The sequence below is a fragment of the Phocoena phocoena genome, chromosome 12, assembly GCF_963924675.1.
Source record: "Phocoena phocoena chromosome 12, mPhoPho1.1, whole genome shotgun sequence".
NCBI classification, from domain to species: domain Eukaryota; kingdom Metazoa; phylum Chordata; class Mammalia; order Artiodactyla; family Phocoenidae; genus Phocoena; species Phocoena phocoena.
This window is the reverse complement of record NC_089230.1, coordinates 43,406,363-43,432,415: the sequence shown is the minus strand read 5'-3', so window position 1 is coordinate 43,432,415 and position 26,053 is coordinate 43,406,363. Positions and strand designations below refer to the sequence as shown.

At 38.7% G+C, this 26,053-nt stretch overlaps 1 protein-coding gene across 1 annotated transcript; it reads left to right on the top strand.

The window, feature by feature from the left end:
• Window positions 1–437: 437 nt before the first annotated feature.
• On the top strand, window positions 438–23,488 carry RWDD1 (RWD domain containing 1). Its single transcript, XM_065888963.1, has 7 exons — window positions 438–673; window positions 8,257–8,322; window positions 10,126–10,256; window positions 12,037–12,180; window positions 12,886–13,018; window positions 13,535–13,597; window positions 23,199–23,488. The coding sequence occupies exons 1-7, from the start codon at window positions 601–603 to the stop codon at window positions 23,318–23,320; spliced, it is 732 nt and encodes a 243-aa protein (XP_065745035.1). The 5' UTR covers window positions 438–600; the 3' UTR covers window positions 23,321–23,488.
• Window positions 23,489–26,053: the final 2,565 nt, after the last annotated feature.

The window sequence follows — 26,053 nt, the reverse complement described above, 5'->3', positions numbered from 1 at the left end:
GATCTTACACTCTCGTGGGATGCCAAGAACTTGGAGGTTCCAGGAACGTAGAAATCACCTGTGACCCGCCACTAGCCATCACCAGGACATGACTTTGCCCAGTCTGCCGCTGCCACAACGTCGTAACCCGGAAACCTGGTCCCGCCTCCGGTCCCAACTCCCCCAGAGTCCCGCCTCCAGCTACATAGTCACGCCCCCGCACGCCAGGCCGGCCTTAAGCCCAGACAAGTCGGGCAAGGTCGCGCCGCTGAGGGGCTTCTCAGGCTCAGGCCCTGCAAAGCCCAGGAACCAATCCTTAGGTGTCCATGGCAAATGCCAGACCGGGTGTCTTCCCTATCCCTGCAAATCCCGAGCGGGCGTGGGACAGGCGGCCCACCGGCCAGGCCCAACGAGTCGAACGCGGAACTAGGGAGCAGGCGGAGGCAGGCGCTGGGCTGTGGCTCAGCAGGCCTAGCCTGGCTTTGGGCCTCCGGCCTCTCAGCCGGGGACTCTGCGCCTGCGCCCGCCCGGCAGCTGCCTGCTCTCCCAGCGCGCCGCGGTCCCGGCTGCCGCGCGCCGCCTGGGTGTCTGGGCGATCCATGGGCTGCAGCGAGGGCCGCGATGACAGATTACGGCGAGGAGCAGCGCAACGAGCTGGAAGCTCTGGAGTCCATCTACCCTGACTCCTTCACAGGTGACTTACGCGGCCGCGGGCCCGCAACTACTCGGGGTGGAGTGGGACCGGCCGCCACCGCCACGGCCCTCGGCATCCCGGGCCAGGATGGAGAAGGGAACGGAGAGGCCGTGTGGCCACCGCGCCCTCTTTTCTACTTCTCCTCAAGGGTTCAGGCATCTACGAGTAACTCTACGGCTGTTTTCTCTTCTTCGCTTGTTTCCTGAAATCTGAAAGTCCGGGCGAGGCTGGCGAGGTCCCTGGAGTCTCGGGCCTGGAATTCAGTCGGGGGCAAAACCAGAGAGTTTCATTGTCACTTAACAGCAGCCCGAGGTTTAGTGAAATACACGAATATAGATACTCCAAGTGGGAGTAGTCTTTCCAGTGCCGCAGAAGTGTCAGTTTTCACATTTTCACCTCTATTCAGGTAGAAGCTGTTTTTCAGACGATGGCGTTTTAAAGTTTGTGGGATTCAGAATTCTCAAAGTTACCCAGAATCCGTTTTGAGAGTAGCGTTGTCCCTGAAGTTTGTCGTTTTTCTTTTCTCTTTCTTTCGTTCTTCTTCTTTTTTTTACATTCTGATATTCTGCAGAATGCCCCATGAATGAGGTGGCCCAAATTTCAGGTCCACTATAAGATCACAGGTAATTAGACCAATAGTAGGATATCATCAGGCCTGGCTTCCTCTTGCTAGAAGCAAGGTAGTGGAGGCTCAGGAGAGGTAAGTGCTTGCTCTGGGTTGGCCAGAAAGTTAGTGGCAGGACTGGTAATAAGAGTAAGGTCTGGGGCTTGGGATCCAGCTCCAGCTGGGATGAGGGGGAGCAGAAGATTACTTGGGAAGTTGGGCTAATGTGAAATATTAATGAGAAGTTCATTTGGTATATTTTAAAGGAAGAGAATTCTTCAGTATGAAGCCTTCAGATGATTCTGGAAATGCTGCAAGATAACCATATCAATATGGCTTCTCTCACTTTACACTCAGTTTTTGAGAGGTGATCTAATAAAGCCAACATGAGCGAGTATAGCCTAGGTTTGTGGGACTTACCTTCCCTATCCCTTCCTTTGAGTGTTGTCCATCACTGATTGTCAGAATTCAGAGTGTAAGGTAATGTTATTTTAACTCATAAACTCCCTTTTCATTGTTTAGCTTAGTTTTCTTAGCTCTACCCTTTGATCACTGCTTGCAATGGTAGCAAATTTTGTTCTGCTTTGCCAACAGGCAGATGTCTCTCAGCTATCCCTGTATAGCTCCAGTCCTGTTCATGTTCTCTCTCAACAGCAGTACAGCTGTGCTGTGAGGATGTTAAGGGGATGAGTGAAGAGGGGTTTGAGAGTGTCATTAACTGGGTGAGTGTGTATGGAGTCTGGCTCCCTTATCTATCCTTGCTTATATGTCAATGTCTAAATAAAATAGAATATAGGGTCAGTTGTTGGATATATTCTTAATCATGACGTTTGGTCATTTCTAGTACATTGGAAATGTAACAGGCATGAACACAGTGTAGGCAGAGTTAAGAAAGCATAAGATGTGCTGTTGTTTTCATTTCTTTGGGCATAAGGTATCACTCATTAAGTACTGTGCACATAAGCATTTATGACAGTGATACATTTTTAACCCTAGAATAATTGGATGGTTCTTTCAAATTGTACTAAGCTCTGATGTAGTTCAGTATGTGAAATTCTTGTCAGATGCGAAAGTGCTTGAGGATTCTGAGCCAGGGTAATGAAAGACAATATGTGAATCTTTGACGCATCAAGTATTCTGCAGTGTCAGCTGAGCCCACCTGTCTCTAATTCCTATCAGCATTCCTACAATGGCATTAAATAAATTAAAATGAGATGTCTTGATTTATAGTTCTTTAGGAACTTTGATCAAGTTCTGTATGATACCTCAAGGAAAAGGCAGAGGGCTTTGGAATCATATATTTCCATGTTTGGTCTTTTGAAATTTTGAGGATTTGCAAGGTTTACTGTTTTACAGCTTTCTTTTGTGTTGATGATTTCATACTTTAATATTTTCATACCAGGTTTCAGAAAGAGAACTTGTTTGTGTCAGTTTGCCAAGGAACACTAATTGGTAGTTTTCAAACGTCACTTTGAATCACATTGAATATTAGATTTGGTAAATACTTTTTTTTTAAGTACATGGTAGGGTGCTGACAGAGAAGCCTTTGTTAAGTACATCATGACCCCCTTGTAGATGCTGAAGAGGCACAATTCAGCCAGCCATAGTCCTAGGCACATAGACCTAACCTGACTTTAGAATTGTTGCTTGACTGTTTGCAGAGAACTTTGGGCCTGATGTTGCATTTGTTGTGAAATACAACAGATCATAATACAGTTTCTTCTCTGTGCCTGTTCTGTAGCTTGACTGCACATTGATCCAATCCTTCTAAGAACTAGCCTCCCAAAATGTAAATGGACTTTCCTGATACCACATTCTCCTTCAGTGCTTCACTTGACAAGGTCCTGCTAAGGTAGTTGAATTTGGTTATTTCCATTTCTGTGTCAAAATCCTGGCTATCGGGTGTTTTGTTGGAACAAATTGGTTAGCTTTAGGCTAAACAAAAGTCAGGTTCCCTTAATTCTCTTTGATCTTACAGAGAGGGGTACGTAATCCTGTATTTGCTTATATTAGTACCTCTAAGTAACACCCATGAGCTTAACAGTTAAAATTGCATCTTAGAGATGGGGCAGAAGTCATCTTGTGAAAGCAGTTTTTCTAGGACAGTCAATTTCTAAGACCCAAAGAGACTTATTTTAACATGAGCTGATCTGGTTCTTTGTGAAAACCTTAGTGTCATTTGTGTGTCCTGTTAGTGTACCTTTCAGCTACTACCTCCGTTTTCTCTGCTCTTTACAAAATCCTAAATTCTGTCTAGTATACCATCATCTGCCCCTGTATCACCTAACACTTATGCTCCTCTGCATGGTTCTTTCCGCAATGCCCACCAACCTTATTCTTTTTCTCAAAAGTATTTTGATCCACTCACAGTGGTGGAAGTCTGGTCTCTAGTGAAAGCTAATCTTTCCTTAACTCGCCCCAACTCACAGTGTGTAATGCATTGGGATAGGATTATTGCTTCATGAGAACTCAGGAATAATTCATCTTTGCAAGTTCAATTCAGTAAGTTTCCCTATTTTAGTAACCTCCAAGCTTTGGAATATTATCCCTTTTCCATTTGTTTTTTAATTAGGTTAAGCTATGATAGAAAACCCCAAATAACTGGTTTTAAAAAGGTAAACGTTTATTGCTCTTGCACATAAATGATAGATGTGTAGCTCTGGTGCAAGAATTCTTCAGGGACCCAGGCTGCTTCTTAGTTCTTTGTCATTGCTAAGATGTAGTCTCATGCTCATGGTGAAGATGGCAGCATTCCTTTTCCAGGCAGTAGGATAGATAAAGGAATGGAGGAAAAAGAAGAAGAAGAAGAAGAAGTAAAACACAGCAGTTTCTTAAGGAAATTTCCTCAAAACTATCAAAGGACTTATTTCTTTCTATCCCATTAGCTGGAACTCAGTCATTTGGTGAGACCTAACTGGAAGGGACGCTGGGAAAGATAGTCTTCGTCCTGGGTGGGCAATACGCTCAGTTAAAAATGGTATAACTGGAAGAAGGGGAGAGTGGATATTAGCAGTGTTCTCCAATATTTTTTTTTGTTTGTTCCTGGTTCACAATTTTCTCTCTGTAATGGCAGTTTGGTGGAATGCGTATCAGCTCTTTGTCCTTGGACAAATCATATAACCTCTCCAAGCCTCAGTGTACATATCTATTTAATAAGGAATAATGTAAGTGTAAAAACTTTTTAACTGTTAAACAAATATAAGATACTCTTTACTAGAAATTTACCATCTTAGTTGTGGATTCTTCTAATAACATGGCTTCATAACTCCTGTCTTTATCAACGAACAGTTTTGATTTCTATTTCCTCCAACTGCATGGGGCCATAGCCACAGCTTAGATGGGCCATCTTTAAAATTTTGGCCTCTGAAATTCCTCTTTCTGTCTATAAGTTTTGTAGCCCTACGGTTTTTCATTCCCATGCTTTTAGTGAACATGCCTCTCATCATGAATTCTCATGGTTTGATAGTTTATCAGCTTCTTTCTTGTTCATCTTGCCTCCCTGTTCTGCCTAGCTCCCAAGGTCAGGCAGTTGAGTGATGTTCTTGCTAGCATTCCCATGTCCTCATTTACCACATGGGTTCCTCATTTACCAGATATTTAGTATACTTATTGTTAGAAGCGCAGTCTCTTGGGAAAAGACATCAGATAAATAATTTACAACACAATGTGATGATTCTTTCATGGAGGTTCATATAGAATGCAGCCACAGCAAAGGAAGAGGGGACGGTCTGAGTTGTTTTGGAGAGCTGAGGGGCGATGAGTTATGTGAATGAGACTGGGGGATGGGGCATATGTGCCAAAGCATGACTCTGTGAGAGCCAAATGTGTTCAAAGGACAAGTAGCTGGGTATGGCTAGAAAGTGGACAAGTAGCTGGGTATGGCTAGAAAGTGGACAAGTAGCTGGGTATGGCTAGAAAGTGGACAAGTAGCTGGGTATGGCTAGAAAGTAAAGTGAGAGTCACGGAAAATGAGACCTGACAAGTACGCAGGGGCCTGATCACAAAGGGCCTTGTTAGGGATTTAGATATGATCTTACAGGCCAATGGTTCATTCCCCATTACCCCTACCAACAGCTACTCAGACACATACAGCACGTAGGCACTGCCATGTCACAGCTGGATCTTTCGGTACTTAGCTGGCTTCACAAATAAAATAGGCTTCTCTTGAGTTTGTTTTTACCTGTCATGGCTGCTGCTTTTCTTTTAACCTTTGGCACTTTTTCTTCCTCTTTTGTTCCGCAAATTTAGGATCCCTTACATGGCTGACATTGGCCCTTATTTTTCTCTCTGTGTTCTCTGGCGATTTCATTTAGTCGAATGGCTTTAGCTGTTACCTCTGTGGATGATCCCAAATTAAATTCAAGCCCAACTCTCTTTAGCCCCATTTGCTCATTTCTGATTGCATACTTGATACCTCCAACTGAAATTCCCTGTGTTCTTCAAATACATCTGGTTTTTCTTTTCTATTTCTGGTTTTTGTTATTGGCACTGCCTGCAAATTCAAGTTGTCACACATCACCATCTTAGATTTGTCCCTGTTCTCTGCTGTTCCCATTGCTCCCAGCCTAGTTCAGAACCTCATTAACTTTGCTGAAACGATTTCAGTAACTATCAAGTTTCATCCTGCATCTAGTCTTGTTTTTCCCCTTCCACTTTATGCACTGTTGCTAGATTTATCTTCTATGTTTAGAAATAGAATTCTGACCTTATTACTTCTGCTAAAGAAAGCTATCACTGTCCACACTAAACTTTCAGCTGTATATTTTCAACTTGTTTTATTCACTGCATAGACATTCACTAGTGGAATAATTTCTAATTCCTTGCATAGTCTTAAGCTTTCGCACCATTATACCCTTTGCCGTGTTACTCTATCCTGCATTCCTTTTCTTCATCTCTATTTACCAGTATGCCTTAATTCACAGCCTAGCTCAAATGACTTCCCTGGAATTTCTCAGCTGGAAAAATTTTTTTTCTTTTTAAATGAAACTCTATACAGTTTATATTCAGTCCTGCCAGTTACTGGCTATATAGCTCTTTTATCTCAGTTTCCACATCTATAAAATTGGGATGATACTATATTTAACTGATTTGAAGACATAGTTTTACATGTAAACATTTCTGAAATATGAATTTGTCTTATAATTGATTACATATCATAGTTTAATTGGTAGTTTCTTTCTTAGTGGTACATAAAGTAGGGTGCATCACATAATTGATGGCATCTTAAACTTGGTGAAATATGGTAACAGTATAAAAGCAGGATTTTGGTGTGAGAAGTAAAGGATCTTTGTGTAAATGCATAGAACAGCACAGGTGCAAAGTAATGCTCAATAAATGTTAGCTGTTGTTACTCGTTATAGGTAACCCCTAAATTACAGCCTCATGGAGCCCTAGAAAATGATAATAAGTTGGAATGTCATTGAGTTGAACCCTTATTTCTACAGTTGCAATGTTTATATTTCATGACATGTAAATGCTAAGGTTGGTCATGAAAAGAAATAGGAATGAAGTACATCAAATATATTTTACACACGCTTGTTAGAAAAAAGGTAGGGCCAATCATATTATAAAAGCTTTATTATAATTACCTTTTAGGGACTTTTTCAGCATAGGCTGGACTGCCTGAGGCCTATTAAAATATGAGTCCAGTGAGTCTCTTATCTTCCTGACAAACACCTTTGTACTAATCATAGATGTTCATCATTGCTTCAAGTACTTTTAAACTTCAATTAAAATGAGGGAATATGTCTTGATTTTTTTTTTTTTTTTTTAACATTTTGGCCGTGCTGCTGGGCATGTGGGATCTTAATTCCCCCACCAGGGATCGAACCCGTGCCCCCTGTGGTGGAAGCGCCGGAGTCTTAACCACTGGGCTGCCAGGGAAGTCCCCTGAAACTTTTATTGATAATTCATTTTATTGATAATTCATTTATTTATGAAGACTTCAGAAGTTCTCGAATAGGAAAAGCTGAGTAGTTTTTGTGGTGACTTCTTCAGAGAGCCCCTTACTCCTTCATGTCCGAAAGAGGCTGCTGAGCTGCATAGGGGTCAGGGCTTCCCAGGCCTGAAGTGAAGCACAGACTTTTCTTTTGGGCTCAGCAGCAATCAAGGGTGACTTGAATTTTCCTTGTTTAATCATCTAATGGTTCTGAATATTAGTTCAGCTCTTTCACTGAGCCAAACGTTATCGAGTTTCTAGATACTGCCAGGCACTGATCTAGGAGTTCTCAGAGTTTTTACAGTATTCTTATGGGGGGAATAGATCATAAACAGGTAAATAGTATCAGATAGACATCAGGCTTCAAAATAGCATATAAAGCTTTCTTATTTATGTAAATGTTGATTGACATGTCTTGCTTAACAAATTATAAGTAATTTGATACTTGGATTCATGGATAATTTTGTAATTCCGTGAAAGATGATAGATTTTCAATAATTTGTGAAAGAATAAAGCTTGGTTCTAGAGATGATATAGAAGAACGAGAGAGCTAGAAGACACAAACTCTAACAAATTAATATTTACTGTTTGTCATGGAGATTCTGAATTATATTTCAGAATATATAAGTATAAAAAGTAGTGATAATACTGAGTATTTATGAGGGGGTAGGTTCTGATGAGAAACATCAATTTTTTTTTTTTGCCATTTCATTTGGAAATTTTTTAGAATGTAATTTTCCATGTATAGGTGGAAATTTTGAATTAAAAAGTAAATAACTTATTTTAATTGATTTGATAAAACTCAAAGAGGGTATCTATTATAGGTATTTTTTCCCCAGATTAAAGAAAACCCTAGATTTAAATAGAAATTGATGGACGTTTTATCGTTTGAATTGTTCTATTCAGTCTGTATTTATGGAAATGGAAATACAGGCTAGGAATCAGTTTCCAGGACTGGATATTGATATTTTGCTAATAAGAAAAAGCATGTGCCGTAGGAAGCATCTTAATAACTTAACCTCTGTGTATAATTTCTTGCAGTATTATCAGAAAATCCACCCAGCTTCACCATTACTGTGACATCTGAGGCTGGAGAAAATGATGAAAGTAAGTCTAATCAAAAATACTTTAGGTTCCTCTAAGCCCCTCTCTCGGGAATTTTATTCATTCTGCAGCCATTGTGTTGGGCATTGCATGTGCGGAGGTGCTAAGGTGCTGTTAAGAATTTAGTATGAATGTTACATATTTCTAGTCAGTATTTACTATGGAATAATGACTTCTAGAGAAACAGAGAGGAAGTCAAGGAGATGTATTCTGACAGTAAGCTTAATTCTTAAAAGTGAAACAGAAACATTAACAATACAGCAGGTAAGAAAAGGGTAGGACATATTTGTCAAGAACACTTGGCATGCACACGTAATTTAGTGGTCGTGTGGTATTCCTTGGCATAGCATGGACTTTTTCCTCTTTGGATATTTAGATTGTTTACTGGACATTTGCTGTTATAAATTGGGCTGGATAAATACCTATCTGCATTTTTCCCCTCTCTCTTTAGAATGGATATTGTACTGTTATTTAAGTATGTGTATACATAAAACCAAATAAAAACCAATATTATACAAGTGTAGAACTAAGACAAATATACAAATTGAAATAAAGGAGCTATAAAACTAATAAATTAAAATTAATTTAAATTTGATACATGTTGGGGGAAGAGTGTCTTAAGTTCTTTTCTGCTTTTAGTCCAGTTCAGTTAATATTGTAATTTGATAAGAATGTTGTATAAGTTGGTGTTAACCCCAAGGATTTTGTTTTTTTCCTGTCAACCAAAATTCTGTCATGGGTATTCAGTAATACCATTTTAGTGGTATCATTTGATAACTCTAAATCTGTCTTGTAGAATTGAAAATGAGGTTAGTATTGATATTACTGAAATCTGAATTAAAAAGCTGTTGAATACAGTTATTTACATATATTTATAGATAGATATTTATATATATTTATATATAATTATATAAACTTCTTTGTTAATGTCATACATAAAAATTAAAACAATATCAAGCCAGCACATTTGGAGGTGTTTTTTTTTCCATTCCCATGGAGAGAAATCTAGATTTCAATTAAAATCATCAATATCAGGAGGTTTTAATAATTAAAATGTGAGTTACAGGAAGGGCAAAATCTAGACAAAGGGTCATTTTGACGAGTAAGTTTTAACAGAAAATGTTTAGCCCTACTGCTTAGTTGGCGAAATTGAGAATTCATCATGCTAGGTAGCAGAGAGATACTTTGCACTAATGCGCCTGTAAGAATCTCACACCTATACCAGTGTCAGATCTGTGAATTGGCACAGGCCAAAAGACTGGGGGAGCATGTATGGATGAGTCAGGTTAAAAGTTTCTCTGATAGCCTCTCAAACTGTCCAGTTCACAGCTGTGTACTCTAGCAACCCCTTAGCAATGCCCTGCTGGCATTGTGCAGATAGTAGTATGGACTCTTGCACTGGAGCTGGCTCTGGTAGAGGCCTGAAAATGAGCCTAAGGTAGTACTTTTTCTATATGTCATATTCAGTGCATTTTGTTCATCTTAAGGAGAGTTTTAAAAAGAATGTGTTTTTCATCCTCTTTCTCTGATGTGCAGTATGATAAAATATTCATAAGTAGTAGATGTGTTAGAAGTGATCTTTGGTATTCCTGTGATTTGTTTTCACTTATATTTGTGGTACATGTTGTTTATGTTAGTAATTATCTATCTGGTCTCATGGTAACCTTGTTTTTCTTTGTAGGAAAATCTGTTGTGCTACCTTTCATTGACACATTGTAAATTAATTAATGATTCAACAAAGATGTTGACCTCTCTGTACTTTACATTTTAAGGTGTTCATATCAATCTCTTATCTTGTGTCTTTAGCTGTCCAGACTACCCTCAAGTTTACATACAGTGAAAAATACCCAGATGAAGCTCCCCTTTATGAAATATTCTCTCAGTTAAATCTAGATGATAATGATGTCTCAGACATTTTAAAATTATTAGCATTACAGGTAAGGAAATAACAAGTTTTGTAATGACATTATTTTATTGGCCTTAAATATTTTACAGTAATGTTAAGAGTCAGAAAATGCTATTAAATATGTATAACCAGTGTTTTGAACAAGCAAAATTCATGATGTGTGTGTGTGTGTGTGTATATATATTCACAAAGCATCTTTATTTTTGTTTCCCACTGTACCTTTAAAATTTGAGTAAGAGAAGTTCTTCCTATACCCTTGTTTAAAACTCAGTTAACCCTGTGACTTGTAGGTGATAAAAAGTGTGATTAGGTACTCTAAGTTATAAACACAGTTAAAATTTGGTTCTCAGAATGCCTAGTCCCGTGTGCACTTAAAAATTCCAACTTAAAACTCCTAAACCCCCTGACCTGTTGCAGGCTAGTTGCCTATAATTTGGTAAGAGGAGTGGTGGAAAATGGGTATCAGAAAGTTCTTACCTGGCTAGTTCTGTGATGGGATGGGCTACTCACAGTCTGGGCATGGGGGATATTTAAAGCTCTCTCTTGCTTGGGTAGAGAGTTTTCATGGGATCTTCAGAGTAGGGAGTAGGGAGGGCAAGTAAAACCTTACTCCACCAGCTTAAAAGCAGAAGTCCTGATTTTGTTTGTTTTCTAAGAAGAACTGACATAAAACATGTCTCCATCATAAATGTGACTTGTATATTTCAAAGACTATAGATGCTCTAAATGCTGACATTTTAAAAATATCTGGAGCTATTAGAGAATGAAGAGGGAAAGGATATATCAAACATTAATTGATGCTGATCTGGGCCCTGTTCACTCTGTTACCCAGTGTGAAGTTATATTAATTCTCTATATTTGGTTTAACGTGCTTCTTGTAAAAACATTGCAGAGAGCCTGGAACAATATACTGTATTCAGTCAGTCATATATTAATGTAAGTTATTTGATCTGAATGATTTTGTTAATATGCATTTTATATTTCATTTATACTCAAACTCCTTTCTTTCAAAAAGAAAGTTTTGATTTCTTTCTGATACTTACCTGAGATCATAGAGCGCATATTTGTATTTTTTCCCCTAAAAGTAGTTATATTAATTTTTAGTTATCAAAATAATAAATTTATATTATAGAAAACTCAGAAAATACAGAAAATAATAAAGAAGAAAATAAAGATTACCCTTAATCTCACCAGTCAGGTATAAATGCCTAATAACATTTTGGTACGAATTCAGAAAACTTTTTCCTACAGTAGCTAGCACTATCAGTTCTCCAGTATGTTATCATTATTTTAGTTCTTTGAAGGGTATTTTAAGAGCTCTGACAATGGACTGAATTTTGAGGGCAAAGTGATTTTCTAATATAATACGACAATAAAGAATGTAGGTACTTTTATGATTTATCTTTATGTATCCTTTTTTCTTTCTATTTGTAATGGTTTAAAGCTAAAATCATGAAAACATGCTGGAGAACTGATGTTGCTAGCTACTGCAGAAAAACGTTTTCTGAATTCTACGTACATTTATGATTATTACATAGAATTTATTGAAATTTCTTTTTTTCTCTGTTTTAGGTTGAATATGGCAAATTACAAGACTTTTAAAATGTTATTTTTATATATATGCTTAATTCTTAAGTGATCCAAGAGTCCAAACTTATGGTGTAACTGAATTAGTAATCATGTTATAAATGTAGGAAGTGTAGTGATTATGCTGAAACACCTTTTTTCCCCCCACTGCTTAGTTAGTTGTTTTTATTTTTCTGAGAATTGTGTTTCTCACTACAACCGTTTTTTCTTTTTTGGTTACATAGACAGAAGAAAACCTTGGTATGGTGATGATCTTTACTTTAGTGACAGCCGTGCAAGAAAAATTAAATGAAATAGTAGATCAAATAAAAACTAGACAAGAAGAAGAAAAAAAACAAAAAGAAAAAGAAGCAGAAGAAGCTGAAAAGGTATATTTAAAAGTCAGGTTTTCTTTCATTATTCTTTAAATCTGTTTTTGCGGGGTGGGGGGTTTGTTTTTGCTTTTGGAAATTTCAGTAATTTGGGGGGAATCACAAAAAGAAGCACAAGTAAATTTTAATAAAGCTTTACTAAGTAAAATTTTAGAAGGTCCCTCATTTAGTTGATGTACATGGCACAATAATGATTAATAATCAGTTAGTTAAAGGTTAATAAAGCTTATGCAGGTAAAATCAAGAAATATAAACTATTTCACTTACGGTATAGAGTTTAGAATTATAAAGCCTCCACTAGAGTGATTTAAATATTTACTAAATGTAAAGAAAACCTTAGATTCTAAAATGAAGTAAAAAAGATAAGCAATGATGTTAGTGTTATGAATTGATGTGTATTTAAACATATTAATATTGACAGTAGCAACTTTCTTCTTAACAGTGAATAACAGTGGGGACACATTACATATTATCTTTGCTTTTTTGTAATAAAAATTAAAAAAGGACTTTTCCAGAGTAAATTGCCAAAACCAATGAGAGTAGCCAATGCAGGCAGAAATCAGACTAAATATTTTAAACTTGAAACCATTTTTCTCTGTTTTTCCTGTGAGTGGCTGTATTCATTTGTCTAGAAGATCATTAGGCTTTATTTTCTAACTGTTGTATCATTTATCTCGTGGTGTGTCTTTTTTCTTTTCTAAGCAATTATTCCATGGCACTCCTGTTACAATCGAGAATTTCTTAAGTTGGAAGGCCAAGTTTGATGCAGAACTCTTGGAAATTAAAAAGAAACGAATGAAAGAAGAAGAACAAGCAGGAAAAAATAAATTAAGTGGTATGACCCCTCATATCCTGTTCCTTTAAGCCCTCCTATATTATTTCTTACATAGCAAGAGGATCACTTGGACAGATTTCTATAAGAAAATAATATACTTAGGCATCTAGGACAAAAAGAGAAAGCATTCTCTCCATATGGTGATGTTTCTTCACACATAATTATAATTAATTTTTATGGCTTATCTTTCATCTAAATATTGGAGTGGATAGATGTTGAGATATAACTACCATGACTTTTAGGATCACAAGCCTTAGGACTGATAGATTCAAACCCGTTTGTTTTTCTAGGACTCTGAGGCAGATTAGGTTTTCACTTCTTCCATTTTAATGCAAATACATTTCATATGCCTCTTAGCTACTCCCTGAGTTCATAAATTGATTGAAATTCACAGAAAAAACAGGTTTTAAGACTTGTTTTTTTATAACTTGTTTATATTATTCTACTGTTTAAAGCATTGTAGGGGAGATGGAGGAAAAGTATGCCATTCAAGTTAAATATGTTTATTTCTTTTAGGGAGACAGCTATTTGAAACAGATCATAATCTCGACACATCTGATATTCAGTTCTTGGAAGATGGTAAGATAATGTTAGAATTCCACATGTACATAATGTGCTGTTTTTATTAAACCATGAAAATCATAGTGGGAACTTAATGTAAATTTTTCCTCCCAAGGCTATAAAGAAACACATTTTGAAGAATAAATTCGAATGTTTGATCAATTTATACATTAAACTACAGCAAAGTATTTTTTTGTAACATCTTTATTGGAATATAATTGCTTTACAATGGTGTGTAAATTTCTGCTTTATAACAAAGTGAATTAGCTATACATATACATATATCCCCATATCTCCTCCCTCTTAGGTCTCCCTCCCACCCTCCCTATCCCACCCCTCTAGGTGGTCACAAAGCCCCGAGCTGATCTCCCAGTGCTATGCAGCTGCTTCCCATTAGCTATCTATTTTACATTTGGTAGTATATATAACTCCATGACACTCTCTCATTTCATCCCAGCTTACCCTTCCCCCTCCCCGTGTCCTCAAGTCCATTCTCTACATCCCTGTCTTTATTCCTGTCATGCCCCTAGGTTCATCAGAACCTTTTTTTTTTTTTTTTTTAGATTCCATATATATGTGTTAGCATATGGTATTTGTTTCTCTCTTTCTGACTTACTTCATTCTGTATGACAGACTCTAGGTCCATCCACCTTACTACAAATAACTCTGTTTCGTTTCTTTTTATGGCTGAGTTATATTCCACTGTATATATGTGCCACATCTTCTTTATCCATTCATCTGTCGATGGACACTTAGGTTGCTTCCATATCCTGGCTATTGTAAATACAGCTGCAATGAACATTGTGATATATGGCTCTTTTTGAATTATGGTTTTCTCAGGGTATATGCCCAGTAGTGGGATTGCTGCGTCATATGGTAATTCTATTTGTAGTTTTTTAAGGAACCTCCTTACTGTTCTCCATAGTGGCTGTATCAATTTACATTCCCACCAACAGTGCAAGAGGGTTCCCTTTTCTCCACACCCTCTCCAGCATTTATTGTTTGTAGATTTTTTGATGATGGCCATTCTGACTGGTGTGAGATGATACCTCATTGTAGTTTTGATTGTGCATTTCTCTAATGATTAGCAGTGTTGAGCATACTTTCATGTGTTTTTTGGCAATCTGTATATCTTCTTTGGAAAAATGTCTATTTAGGTCTTCTGTCCAGTTTTGGATTGGGTTGTTTGTTTTTTTGATATTGAGCTGCATGTGCTGCTTGTAAACTTTGGAGATTAATCCTTTGTCAGTTGCTTCATTTGCAAATATTTCTCCCATTCTGAGGGTTGTCTTTTGGTCTCATTTATGGTTTCCTTTGCTGTGCAAAAGATTTTAAGTTTCATTAGGTCCCATTTGTTTATTTTTGTTTTTATTTCCATTTCTCTAGGGGAAGAGTCAAAAAGGATCTTGCTGTGACTCATGTCATAGAGTGTTCTGCCTATGTTTTCCTCTAAGAGTTTGATAGTGTCTGGCCTTACATTTAGGTCTTTAATTCATTTTGAGTTTATTTTTGTTTATGGTGTTAGGGAGTGTTCTAACTTCATTCTTTTACATGTAGCTGTCCAGTTTTCCCAATACCACTTATTGAAGAGGCTGTCTTTTCTCCATTTTACGTTCTTGCCTCCTTTGTCAAAGGTAAGGTGACCATATGTGTGTGGGTTTATCTCTGGGCTTTCTGTCCTGTTCCATTGAGCTATACTTCTGTTTTTGTGCCAGTACCATACTGTCTAGATTACTGTAGCTTTGTAGTATAGTCTGAAGTCTGGGAGCCTGATTCCTCCAGCTCCGATTTTCTTTCTCAAAATTGCTTTGGCTATTCGGGGTCTTTTGTGTTTCAATACAAATTGTGAAATTTTTTGTTCTAGTTCTGTGAAAAATGCCATTGGTAGTTTGATAGGGATTGCATTGAATCTGTAGATTTCTTTGGGTAGTATAGTTATTTTCAGTGTTGATTTTTCCAATTCAAGAACATGGTATATCTCTCCATCTGTTTGTGTCATCTTTAATTTCTTATATCAGTGTCTTATAGTTTTCCACATACAGTTCTTTTGTCTTCTTAGGTAGGTTTATCCCTAGGTATTTTATTCTTTTTGTTGCAATGGTAAATGGGAGTGTTTCCTTAATTTCTCTTTCAGACTTTTCATCATTAGTGTATAGGAATGCAAGAGTTTTCTGTGCATTAATTTTGTATCCTGCTACTTTACCAAATTCATTGATTAGCTCTACTAGTTTTCTGGTAGCATCTTTAGGATTCACTACATATAGTGTCATGTCTTCTGCAAACAGTAACAGTTTTATTTCTTCTTTTCCGATTTGGATTCCTTTTATTGCTTCTCTGATTGCTGTGGCTAAAAATTCGAAAACTAGGTTAATAGAGGTGAGAATAGGCAACCCTCTCTTGTTCCTGATCTTAGGGGAAATGGTTTCAGTTTTTCATCACTGAGAACGATGTTGGCTGTGGGTTTGTCATATGTGGCCTTTATTATATTGAGGTAAGTTCCCTCTATTCCTGCTTTCTGGACGGTCTTTATCATAAATGGGTGTTGAATTTTGTCAAAAGCTTTTTCTGCATCTATTGAAATGATCATATGGTTTTTATTCTTCAATTTGTTAATATGGTGTATTGCATGATTGATTTGCGTATATTGAAGAATCCTTGCATTCCTGGGATACACCCCACTTGATCATGGTGTATGATCCTTTTATTGTGCTGTCGGATTCTGTTTGCTGGCATTTTGCTGAGGATTTTTGCATCTATGTTCATCAGTGATACTGACCTATAGTTTTCTTTCTTTGTGACATCCTTGTCTGGTTTTGGTATCAAGGTGATGGTGGCCTCGTAGAATGACTTTTGGAGTGTTCCTCTCTCTGCTGTATTTTGGTAGAGTTTGAGAAGGATAGGTATTAGCTTTTCTCTAAATGTTTGATAGAATTCACCTGTGAAGCCATCTGGTCCTGGGCTTTTGTTTGTTGGAAGATTTTTAAACACAGTTTCAATTTCAGTGCTTGTGATTGGTCTGTTTATATTTTCTATTTCTTCCTGGTTTGGTCTTGGAAGGTTGTGCTTTTCTAAGAATTTGTCTGTTTCTTCCAGGTGGTCCTTTTTTTTTTTTTTTTTTTTTTTTTTTGGTACATGGACCTCTCACTGTTGTGGCCTCTCCTGTTGCGGAGCACAGGCTCCAGACGCACAGGCTCAGTGGCCATGGCTCACGGGCCCAGCCGCTCCGTGGCATGTGGGATCTTCCTGGACCGGGGCATGAACCCATGTCCCCTGGATCAGCAGGCGGACTCCCAACCACTGCACCACCAGGGAAGCCCCAGGTGGTCCATTTTATTGGCATATAGTTGCTTGTAATAATCTCTCATGATCCTTTGTATTTCTGCAGTGTCAGTTATTACTTCTCCTTTTTCATTTCTAATTCTATTGATTTGAGTCTTCTCCCTTTTTTTCTTGATACGTCTGGCTAATAGTTTATCAATTTTGTTTATCTTCTCAAAGAACCAGCTTTTAGTTTTATTGATCTTTGTTATCATTTCCATCATTTCTTTATTTATTTCTGATCTGATCTTTATGATTTCTTTCCTTCTGCTAACTTTGGGATTTTTTTGTTCTTTTTCTAATTGCTTTAGGTGTAAGGTTATGTTGCTTATTTGAGATTTTTCTTGTTTCTTGAGGTAGGATTGTATTGCTATGAAATTCCTTCTTAGAACTGCTTTTGCTGCATCCCATAGGTTTTGCGTCATCATGTTTTCATTGTCATTAGTTTCGAGGTATTTTTTGATTTCCTCTTTGATTTCTTCAGTGATCTCTTGGTTATTAAGTAGTGTGTTGTTTAGCCTCCATGTGTTTGTATTTCTTACAGATTTTTTCTGTAAGATATCTAGTCTCATAGCGTTGTGGTTGGAAAAGATACTTGATATGATTTCAATTTTCTTAAATTTACCAAGGCTTGATTTGTGACTCAATAAATGATCTATCCTGGAGAATGTTCTATGAGCACTTGAGAAGAAAGTGTATTCTGTTGTTTTTGGATGGAATGTCCTATAAATATCAATTAAGTCCATCTTGTTTAATGTATCATTTAAAGCTTGTGTTTCCTTATTTATTTTCATTTTGGATGATCTGTCCATTGGTGATAGTGGGGTGTTAAAGTCCCCTACTATTATCATATTACTGTCAATTTCCCCTTTTATTATAGCTGTTAGCATTTGCCTTATGTATTGAGGTGCTCCTATGTTGGGTGCATAAATATTTACAATTGTTATATCTTCTTCTTGGCTTGATCCCTTGAGCATTATGTAGTGTCCTTCTTTTTCTCTTCTAATAGTCTTTATTTTAAGGTCTATTATGTCTGATATGAGAATTGCTACTCCAGCTTTCTTTTGATTTCTATTTGCATGGAATATCTTTTTCCGTCCCCTCACTTTCAGTCTTTACGTGTCCCTAGGTCTGAAGTGGGTCTGTCGTAGACAGCATATATACGGGTCTTGTTTTTGTATCCATTCAGCCAATCTATGTCTTTTGGTTGGAGCATTTAATCCCTTTACATTTAGGGTAATTTTTGATATGTATGTTCCTATTACCATTTTCTTAGTTGTTTTGGGTTTGTTATTTTAGGTCTTTTCCTTCTCTTGTGTTTCCTGCCTACAGAAGTTCCTTTAGCATTTGTTGTAAAGCTGGTTTGGTGGTGCCGAATTTTCTTATTAGCTTTTGCTTGTCTGTAAAGGTTTTAATTTCTCCGTTGAATCTGAATGAGTTCCTTACTGGGTAGATTAGTCTTGGTTGTAGGCTTTTCCCTTCATCACTTTAAATATGTCCTGCCACTCCCTTCTGGCTTGTAGAGTTTCTGCTGAAATATCAGCTGTTAACCTTATGGGGATTCCCTTGTATGTTATTTCTTGCTTTTCCCTTGCTGCTTTTAATATTTTTTCTTTGTATGTAATTTTTGATAGTTTGATTAATATGTGTCTTGGCGTGTTTCTTCTTGGTTTTATTCTGTATGGGACTCTCTGTGTTTCCTGGACTTGATTAACTATTTCCTTTCCCGTATTAGGGAAGTTTTCAACTATAATCTCTTCAAATATTTTCTCCGTCCCTTTCTTTTTCTCTTCTTCTTCTCGGACCCTTATAATTTGAATGTTGGTGTGTTCAATGTTGTCCCAGAGGTCTCTAAGAGTGTCTTCAGTTCTTTTCATTCTTTTTTCTTTATTCTGCTCTGTGGTAGTTATTTCCACTATTTTATTTTCCAGGTCACTTATCCATTCTTCTGCCTCAGTTATTCTGCTGTTGATTCCTTCTAGAGAATTTTTAATTTCATTTATTGTGTTGTTCATCATTGTTTATTTACTCTTCAGTTCTTCTGCATCCTTGTTGAATGTTTCTTGTATTTTCTCGATTCAATTTTCAAGATTTTGGATCATCTTTACTATCATTTCTCTGAATTCTTTTTCAGGTAGACTGCCTATTTCCTCTTCCTTTGTTTGGTCTGGTGGGTTTTTACCTTGCTCCTTCATCTGCTGTGTGCTTCTCTGTCTTCTCAGTTTGCTTAACTTACTGTGTTTGTGATCTTTTTGCACGCTTCAGGTTCGTAGTTCCTTTTGTTTTTGGTGTCTGCCCCCAGTGGCTAAGGTTGTGTCGGCCTCCTGGGGGAGGGGACTAGAGGTTGTGTTCTGGTGGATGAGGCTGGATCTTGTCTTTCTGGTAGGCAGGACCTCCTCTGGTGGTGTGTTTTGGGGTGTCTGTGACCTTATTATGATTTTAGGCAGCCTCTCTGCTAATGGATGGGGTTGTGTTCCTGTCTTGCTAGTTGTTTGGCATAGCGTGTCCAGCACTGTAGCTTGCTGGTCATTGAGTGGAGCTGGGTCTTAGCGTTGAGATGGTGATCTCTGGGATAGCTTTCACTGTTTGATATTACATGGAGCTGGGAGGTCTCTGGTGGACCAATGTCCTGAACTCTGCTCTCCCACCTCAGAGTCACAGGCCTGACAGCTGGCCAGAGCACTGAGATCCTGTCAGCCAGAAAGAAAGAGAGAGAGAGAGAAGGAGAGAGAGAAAGAAAGAAAGAGCAACCAAACCAAAAAAACAAATCCAGCAATGATAACAAGTGCTAAAAATTATACTAAAAACAAAATAAAGCAAAAAAATAACAGACAGAACCCTAGGACAAATGGTAAAAGCAAAGCTATACAGACAAAATCACACACAGAAGCATACACTCACAAAAAGAGAAAAAGGAAAAAAATATATGTATCATTGCTCCGAAAGTCCACCGCCTCTATTTGGGATGGTTCGTTGTTTATTCAGGTATTCCACAGATGCAGGGTACATCAAGTTGATCGTGGAGATTTAATCCGCTGCTCCTGAGGCTGCTGGAGAGATTTCCCTTTCTCTTTGTTCGCACAGCTCCTGGGGTTCAGCTCTGGATTTGGACCCTCCTCTGTGTGTAGTTCACCTGAGGGAGTCTGTTCATTGCTCAGACAGGACGAGGTTAAAGTATCCGCTGATTTGGGGGCTCTGGCTCAATCAGGCCACGGGGAGAGAGGGGTATGGAATGCTGGGCGAGCCTGCGGCGGCAGAGGCCAGCATGACGTTGCACCAGCCTGAGGCGCGCCGTGTGTTCTCCTGGGGAAGTTGTCCGTGGATCCCGGACCCTGGCAGTGGCGGGCTGCACAGGCTCCCGGGAGCGGAGGTGTGGACGTGACCTGTGCTCCCACACAGGCTTCTTGGTGGCGGCAGCAGCAGCCTTAGCATCTCATGCCCGTCTCTGGGGTCCGCGCTGGTAGCCGCGGCTCACGCCAGTCTCTGGAGCTCGTTTAGGCAGGGCTCTTAATCCCCTCTCCTTGCACCCCGAAATAATGGTCTCTTGCCTCTTAGGCAGTTCCAGACCTTTCCCCCGGACTCCCTCCAGGCTAGCTGTGGTGCATTAGCCCCCTTCAGGCTGTGTTCATGCAGCCAACCCCAGTCCTCTCCCTGGGATCCGACCTCCGAAGCCCGAGCCTCAGCTCTCAGCCCCGCCCGCCCCGGCGGGTGAGCAGACAAGCCTCTCAGGCTGGTGAGTGCTGGTCGGCACCGAACTTCTGTGTGGGAATCTTTCCACTTTGCCCTCCGCACCCCTGTTGCGGCGCTCTCCTCTGTGGCTCTGAAGCTGCTTCCCCCCCCTCCGCCACCCCCAACCCCCCGTCTCCGCCTGTGAAGGGGCTTCCTGGTGTGTGGAAGCTTTTCCTCCTTCACAGCTCCCTCCCACTGGTGCAGGTCCCGTCCCTATCCTTTTGTCTCTGTTTATTCTTTTTCCTTTTGCCCTACCCAGGTACGTGGGGGGTTTCTTGCCTTTGGGGACGTCTGAGGTCTTCTGCCAGCGTTCAGTAGGTATTCTGTAGGAGTTGTTCCATGTGTAGATGTATTTCTGATGTATTTGTGGGGAGGAGGGTGATCTCCGTGTCTTACTCTTCCGCCATCTTGAAGGTCTCCCCCCAGCAATGTATTTTTTAAAGTTTTATGATAACTTAAGCAATATCAAAGATAGCAATAGATAAACAATATGGTCACATTTGCCTCTAACAACTAGTAAACCAGGTCACTATGACTCAAGTGACCTGTTTTCTTCAAATTTCTAGTATCACAAATCTATGGTCTGTCATGGAGCTTTATAAAAACCTCAAACATAGAACTAACCAAAAGTCTTAGATTTTATATCACTCTCACTGTCTTTGGCACCTCTAGTCCCTTGTGCTTTCCTTTTCTTTTTTATCCTGACCCTTATGCTCTTGCTGCCTTTGCCCATCCATTGTCCATCCATCCACAAATATTTATTGCATCCCTGTAAGGCAGGCATTGTCCTGCCCGCCGAGGATACAGCAGAGAAATTTAGACAGATTTCCCTGCCCTCAAGGAGCTTGAGCCCTATGTGTATCTCTTAAACTGAGCTTCTTACTCAGTCACCCCTCCAGTAGCTCCCTGGGTTCTGTACTTCATCGTCCTTCTGTCATGCCCATTATGCCAGCTGGGGATCCTCTAGCATCTGGCCTTTCGACCTTGTTCCTGGACTACCTTCTGGAAAAGGTTAAGGTTAAGAATCAACTATCTGTTGAGGTGGCCCGCTGCTAAATCATGCTTCTTAACCTGAGCTGGGCTCCTACTGACACTGAGCAATTTTTTTTAATTTTAATATCTTATTACATTCTTGTTCTGAGATTTTTAGTCTCAAAAAAAAAAATTCCAAAACCAAAAACCGTGAAACAGAAAACAAGGATATCTTCATCTATCCTCCCTCTCATTTTAGGAGCTTATTTTCCTTTCTATTTTGTTGAGAAGTTTTAGATCCAGAAAGTTTAGTCTCATTCTCTCTTGAACTTTAAGAGTTTTACTGTCTATACTCATTTTTGACTCTTTTCCTTGTCTAATGGATCAAGTGCCTCCTTATATCCAGTAACTTACCAAAAGCTCTCTGTTGATTCTGCCTCTGAAATGTCTTTTCAGCTCTTTCCTCCTAATTTGAAAGTTTTGTTATTTTTCAACTGGACTTTAGTAATAGCTTCATAAATTATTTCCCTGCCTCAGTCTCTTCCTCCTGGTGCCCTTTCCTACCTTGTAGTCACCACCTCTGAGGTGGTATTTCTAAAAGCCATGTGTAATGATGCCATTTCTCTCCGTACGGTCCTCTGCTGCTTAGAGGGAGAGGTTGACCTGCACAGTCGTTCAGTTTGGCCTTCATCTGTGTTATCTCCAGATGTTTTTCCTCAAGAATCTTGTGTTCCACTTAGAAGTATTCAAGGTCTTAGCTCTTCTCTCTGCCTTTGCTTAACCTACGGAGAATTGCTTCATCCTGGCCCCTTTTCTTCTGGTTGGGTTCAAATTTATCATGAAGATATTTCAGATGTCGTCTGCTCTGTGAGGGCTTCACTGCTCCTCCCAGGCTGAGTCAGTTATTCTTCGGCTTGGACTTGACAAATTGTGTTTTATCACTGAACTGCTCTTAGGCATGAAGCAAGACTCCTTCTCATTAAGTTGAATGTCAGTGGACTAGAGTCTGAGAGGGAAAGAAGGTAAACAATGTTTGGTGATTTAAGAGTACTGTAATATCCTACTTTATTTACTACAGATAGACTGAAGAGTGAAGATGTTTCATACAAAGCCTGGGTGTTACTTCCTATAGGGCTTAGACATTTAGAATCTTAGAAAGGCATACCACTGGTTACAGGGGAAGTGGGTGAGAGTGAAGACCAAATTTGTCAATTATAAGTATAGTTGAGCTTTAATGATGTATATATCTCCAGTATTGGAAGAGATAAACTCTTGGTACAGGTCTCATGGTCAGTGATAATCAACTTTGTATCATCATTGTCTTCAACTTATAACATGCCAGATCATAAATAATTCATTCTAGACTGGCTTTTTTTGTAGCTGGATTTTTTAGACTATGAACTGGACGCATGAAGTTGCTCTTAAAATGTGTGAGTCTCTGCTGACCAGTGCAGATCACTGCTGGTATGAGTAGTAGTTCAGGATTTTGTCACGTGCACCTCGGATGCACATTTACGAAGTCTCTGTTTGGTACTGCCATTCGGTTGTATCTTTTATTTCTGAGTGTAAGACTGCAGGGGAAATCTTCTGTCTTTTGCAGCTGGAAACAACGTGGAGGTAGATGAGTCTTTGTTCCAGGAAATGGATGACTTGGAGCTGGAGGATGATGAGGATGATCCAGACTACAATCCTGCTGACCGGGAGAGTGACTTGACCGACTAATAGACTAGCCCGTCTTCAGAGAGGCTTGACTGCCATAGCATCTGTGGCTGTGCTAAGAGGGTGTTGATTTTCCTTGCTTTTTTCTAAGAAAAAATAATTTTCAGGAGAGTATTCTTCTGATGGCTTTCATCATTGAACTTAATAAACTGATCTTAAAATTTCAGATATAAAATGTTCAATTCCTCTTATTGGTGGGAAGAAGGCCACATGTTTAAAATCATTTAGCGTTGGAGAGAAATTCTGCCTAAAACACCAAGACTGGAAGGTCAGCTGTTGCTGTACCCAGGTGTGGGTTTACATGCAAGGAATTGGAATAACTTGGAATTTCTGTGCTAGAGACTGGTGGCTTTTGAATTCTAAGGTTTGTCATTCATATAAAATATTAGAAGACTGAGGCGAACAGAGCATTAAACCTTCTGAATTCTAGCCTTCGGGCATAGTAAATTTAAGTCTTAACAAAACCAGAAGCCCATATAATAGTCAGGAGTAAAATGGACTTTACTCTTATAGTAGTATCTGCATCAGAATCACCTTTGGAGCTATTAAAAAGTGTGCACTCCTGGTCCTTTCTCAGTGGAGGTTAATAGACACTGAGCCTCATTCTGAGCTTTAAAACAGTGAAATCTCATACCTGTGACACAGGTGATTGTGATGCACACTCCTGATGAAGAACTAAAATTGTGATTTTCCCCACTTTTCTAATTAACCAGTCTGAAGTGGTTTGAATTCTTGGGATTGTACACTGTCTGCAAGAGTACCACACATTCACATTCATGCACACATTAGACCTTTGTGATAATTTGGAATGATCGACTTGGGGGCTCCAGGTAGGAGAGCCAGGCTTCGTGCAAGTTATCCAGTCATTGCAGTTCTGGAGGATTGAATCTTAACCGCAATAGGAAATCACTTGTGCTATTGCAAATGGCTTCCTCAATTCAGAAATACTATAAACCCACAAACACAGCAATATCAATCCATGTTTATTTTTGAAGTCAGACCTTATGATTAAAATAAAGTTAAGACAGAACTATCATTGCGGAATTTAATGCTTTTCACCCACCTTGATCCTGACCAATAAAGAGGAATAGCAGTAATGTTCAGTATTTCTATGCAGAGAGAAGTCCAAAAGTTTGTTACGTGAGGTTTTGCTTTTCCTAAGGAGAGATCCTTTCTGCAGCTGATCAGCAGTTGCATAAGAACCTGAAGGAGTGGTTCAGTTAAGAAAAACAGTCATGAGCAGTGTAGTATGAGGTCAATGAAGACTTGACCTTGAAGTATCAAGAATGATTACACTTGCCCCTCACATAATTTTTTAAAGTCTAAGTTTTACACATTTTCTACAGATATTGAATAACCACCTTTGTCATTTCAGAATGTAGGCAGACCCTAATGAAATGGAAATAAAGACAACCTGGTTAGTTCTAATGATAATCCCAAATATTTTCACCCGGAGTAAAAATTAACTTTACTGTTGGCTTTGTATTCTGGGAATTAACCAAAGACTCTGCTTCTCAAACTGGAGCACACTTAATTCCTGGATGTGTAACAGCATGACTGGTAGTATTTGAAGCAATAATTGGCCCGTCTTGAATTATCAGTTTTGCTCTTGGATTTGGGAAAATTTTTGTTTTGGTTTTTCTACTCGTGTTAACTTGTATACAGTATTATTAAGTTAAAAACATACACAGATATTTGTATTCATTGCTGTATCCCTGGAACAGTGGCGCCTAATTGTTGGAATAGTATGCAAGATGCTTATGCATTTTAAAGATAAAATATAAGAGTTCAAAGAAATGTTCTATTTGCCGTCTGCAACTTTGAGTAATGCTTCTAGGTTCTGCTTTACATCACATTCTCCTGGCAGCAAGCATGCCTTAGGGAAAAAAAAAGTGGATAAATACTAACCTAAGATAACACATCTAAAAGGTTACAGGAACATTTCCTAGTTGAGGTAAAACCAAGAGAGATATCAGTAACATCTCTTATCAGTGAAAAGGATGAGATCATTGATTATTGTACTGTCCCAAACTCCCAAGATACATGTGCCAAGAAGTAAAGAGATGCATTCTTGGATTCCAGAAGAAAGGAAGTTGTGGGTTTTCAATATTTATGTGCTAGCTGGTTGTTAGGTGTTATGAAGGTGCAAACAGTAAGTAAAAGACTGCAAGTAGCTCCTAGTGTTTGTCTTTCAGAGAACATACGTGACAGGCAGCAATCGTAGGGATTGTATGATTATGGGTCAAAATGAGTCACACAGTTCAAGAACTGTAGGGAGTAATTTTAGAGAGACTATTGAGGTCTAAAGTGACAGGGAAAGTTTTCCACAAATGACACATGGAGTGTGAATTTATGTAGATAGGTAAATGTGAATGACACTAGTTTGTTTGCTGCCTTAGGACCTGTGTCTGAGTAACAGAGATGACAGAAGGTTGCCAAAAGATGTACTGTGAAGTTTATAGGTTTCTTTTTCATGTCACCTTTCTTGGGCAAACTCATCAAAGGACTTGAAAGAAGGGGGGTGAGTTGGATTCCAAATGTACTAAATCCCCTCCATTAATAAAAGATGGGAAAATGCTGGGGAAGTTTCAAGAATATTGTAAAGGGTTATCGAATCAAAAATTTCACAGTGCTGTGCAAAGCCATAACGGCACCTGCGCTAAAAGGAAAAACCAATAATTATTTAAAATTTGGATAATTCATTTATCATGGATTTTTACATTGATTTTTATTTTT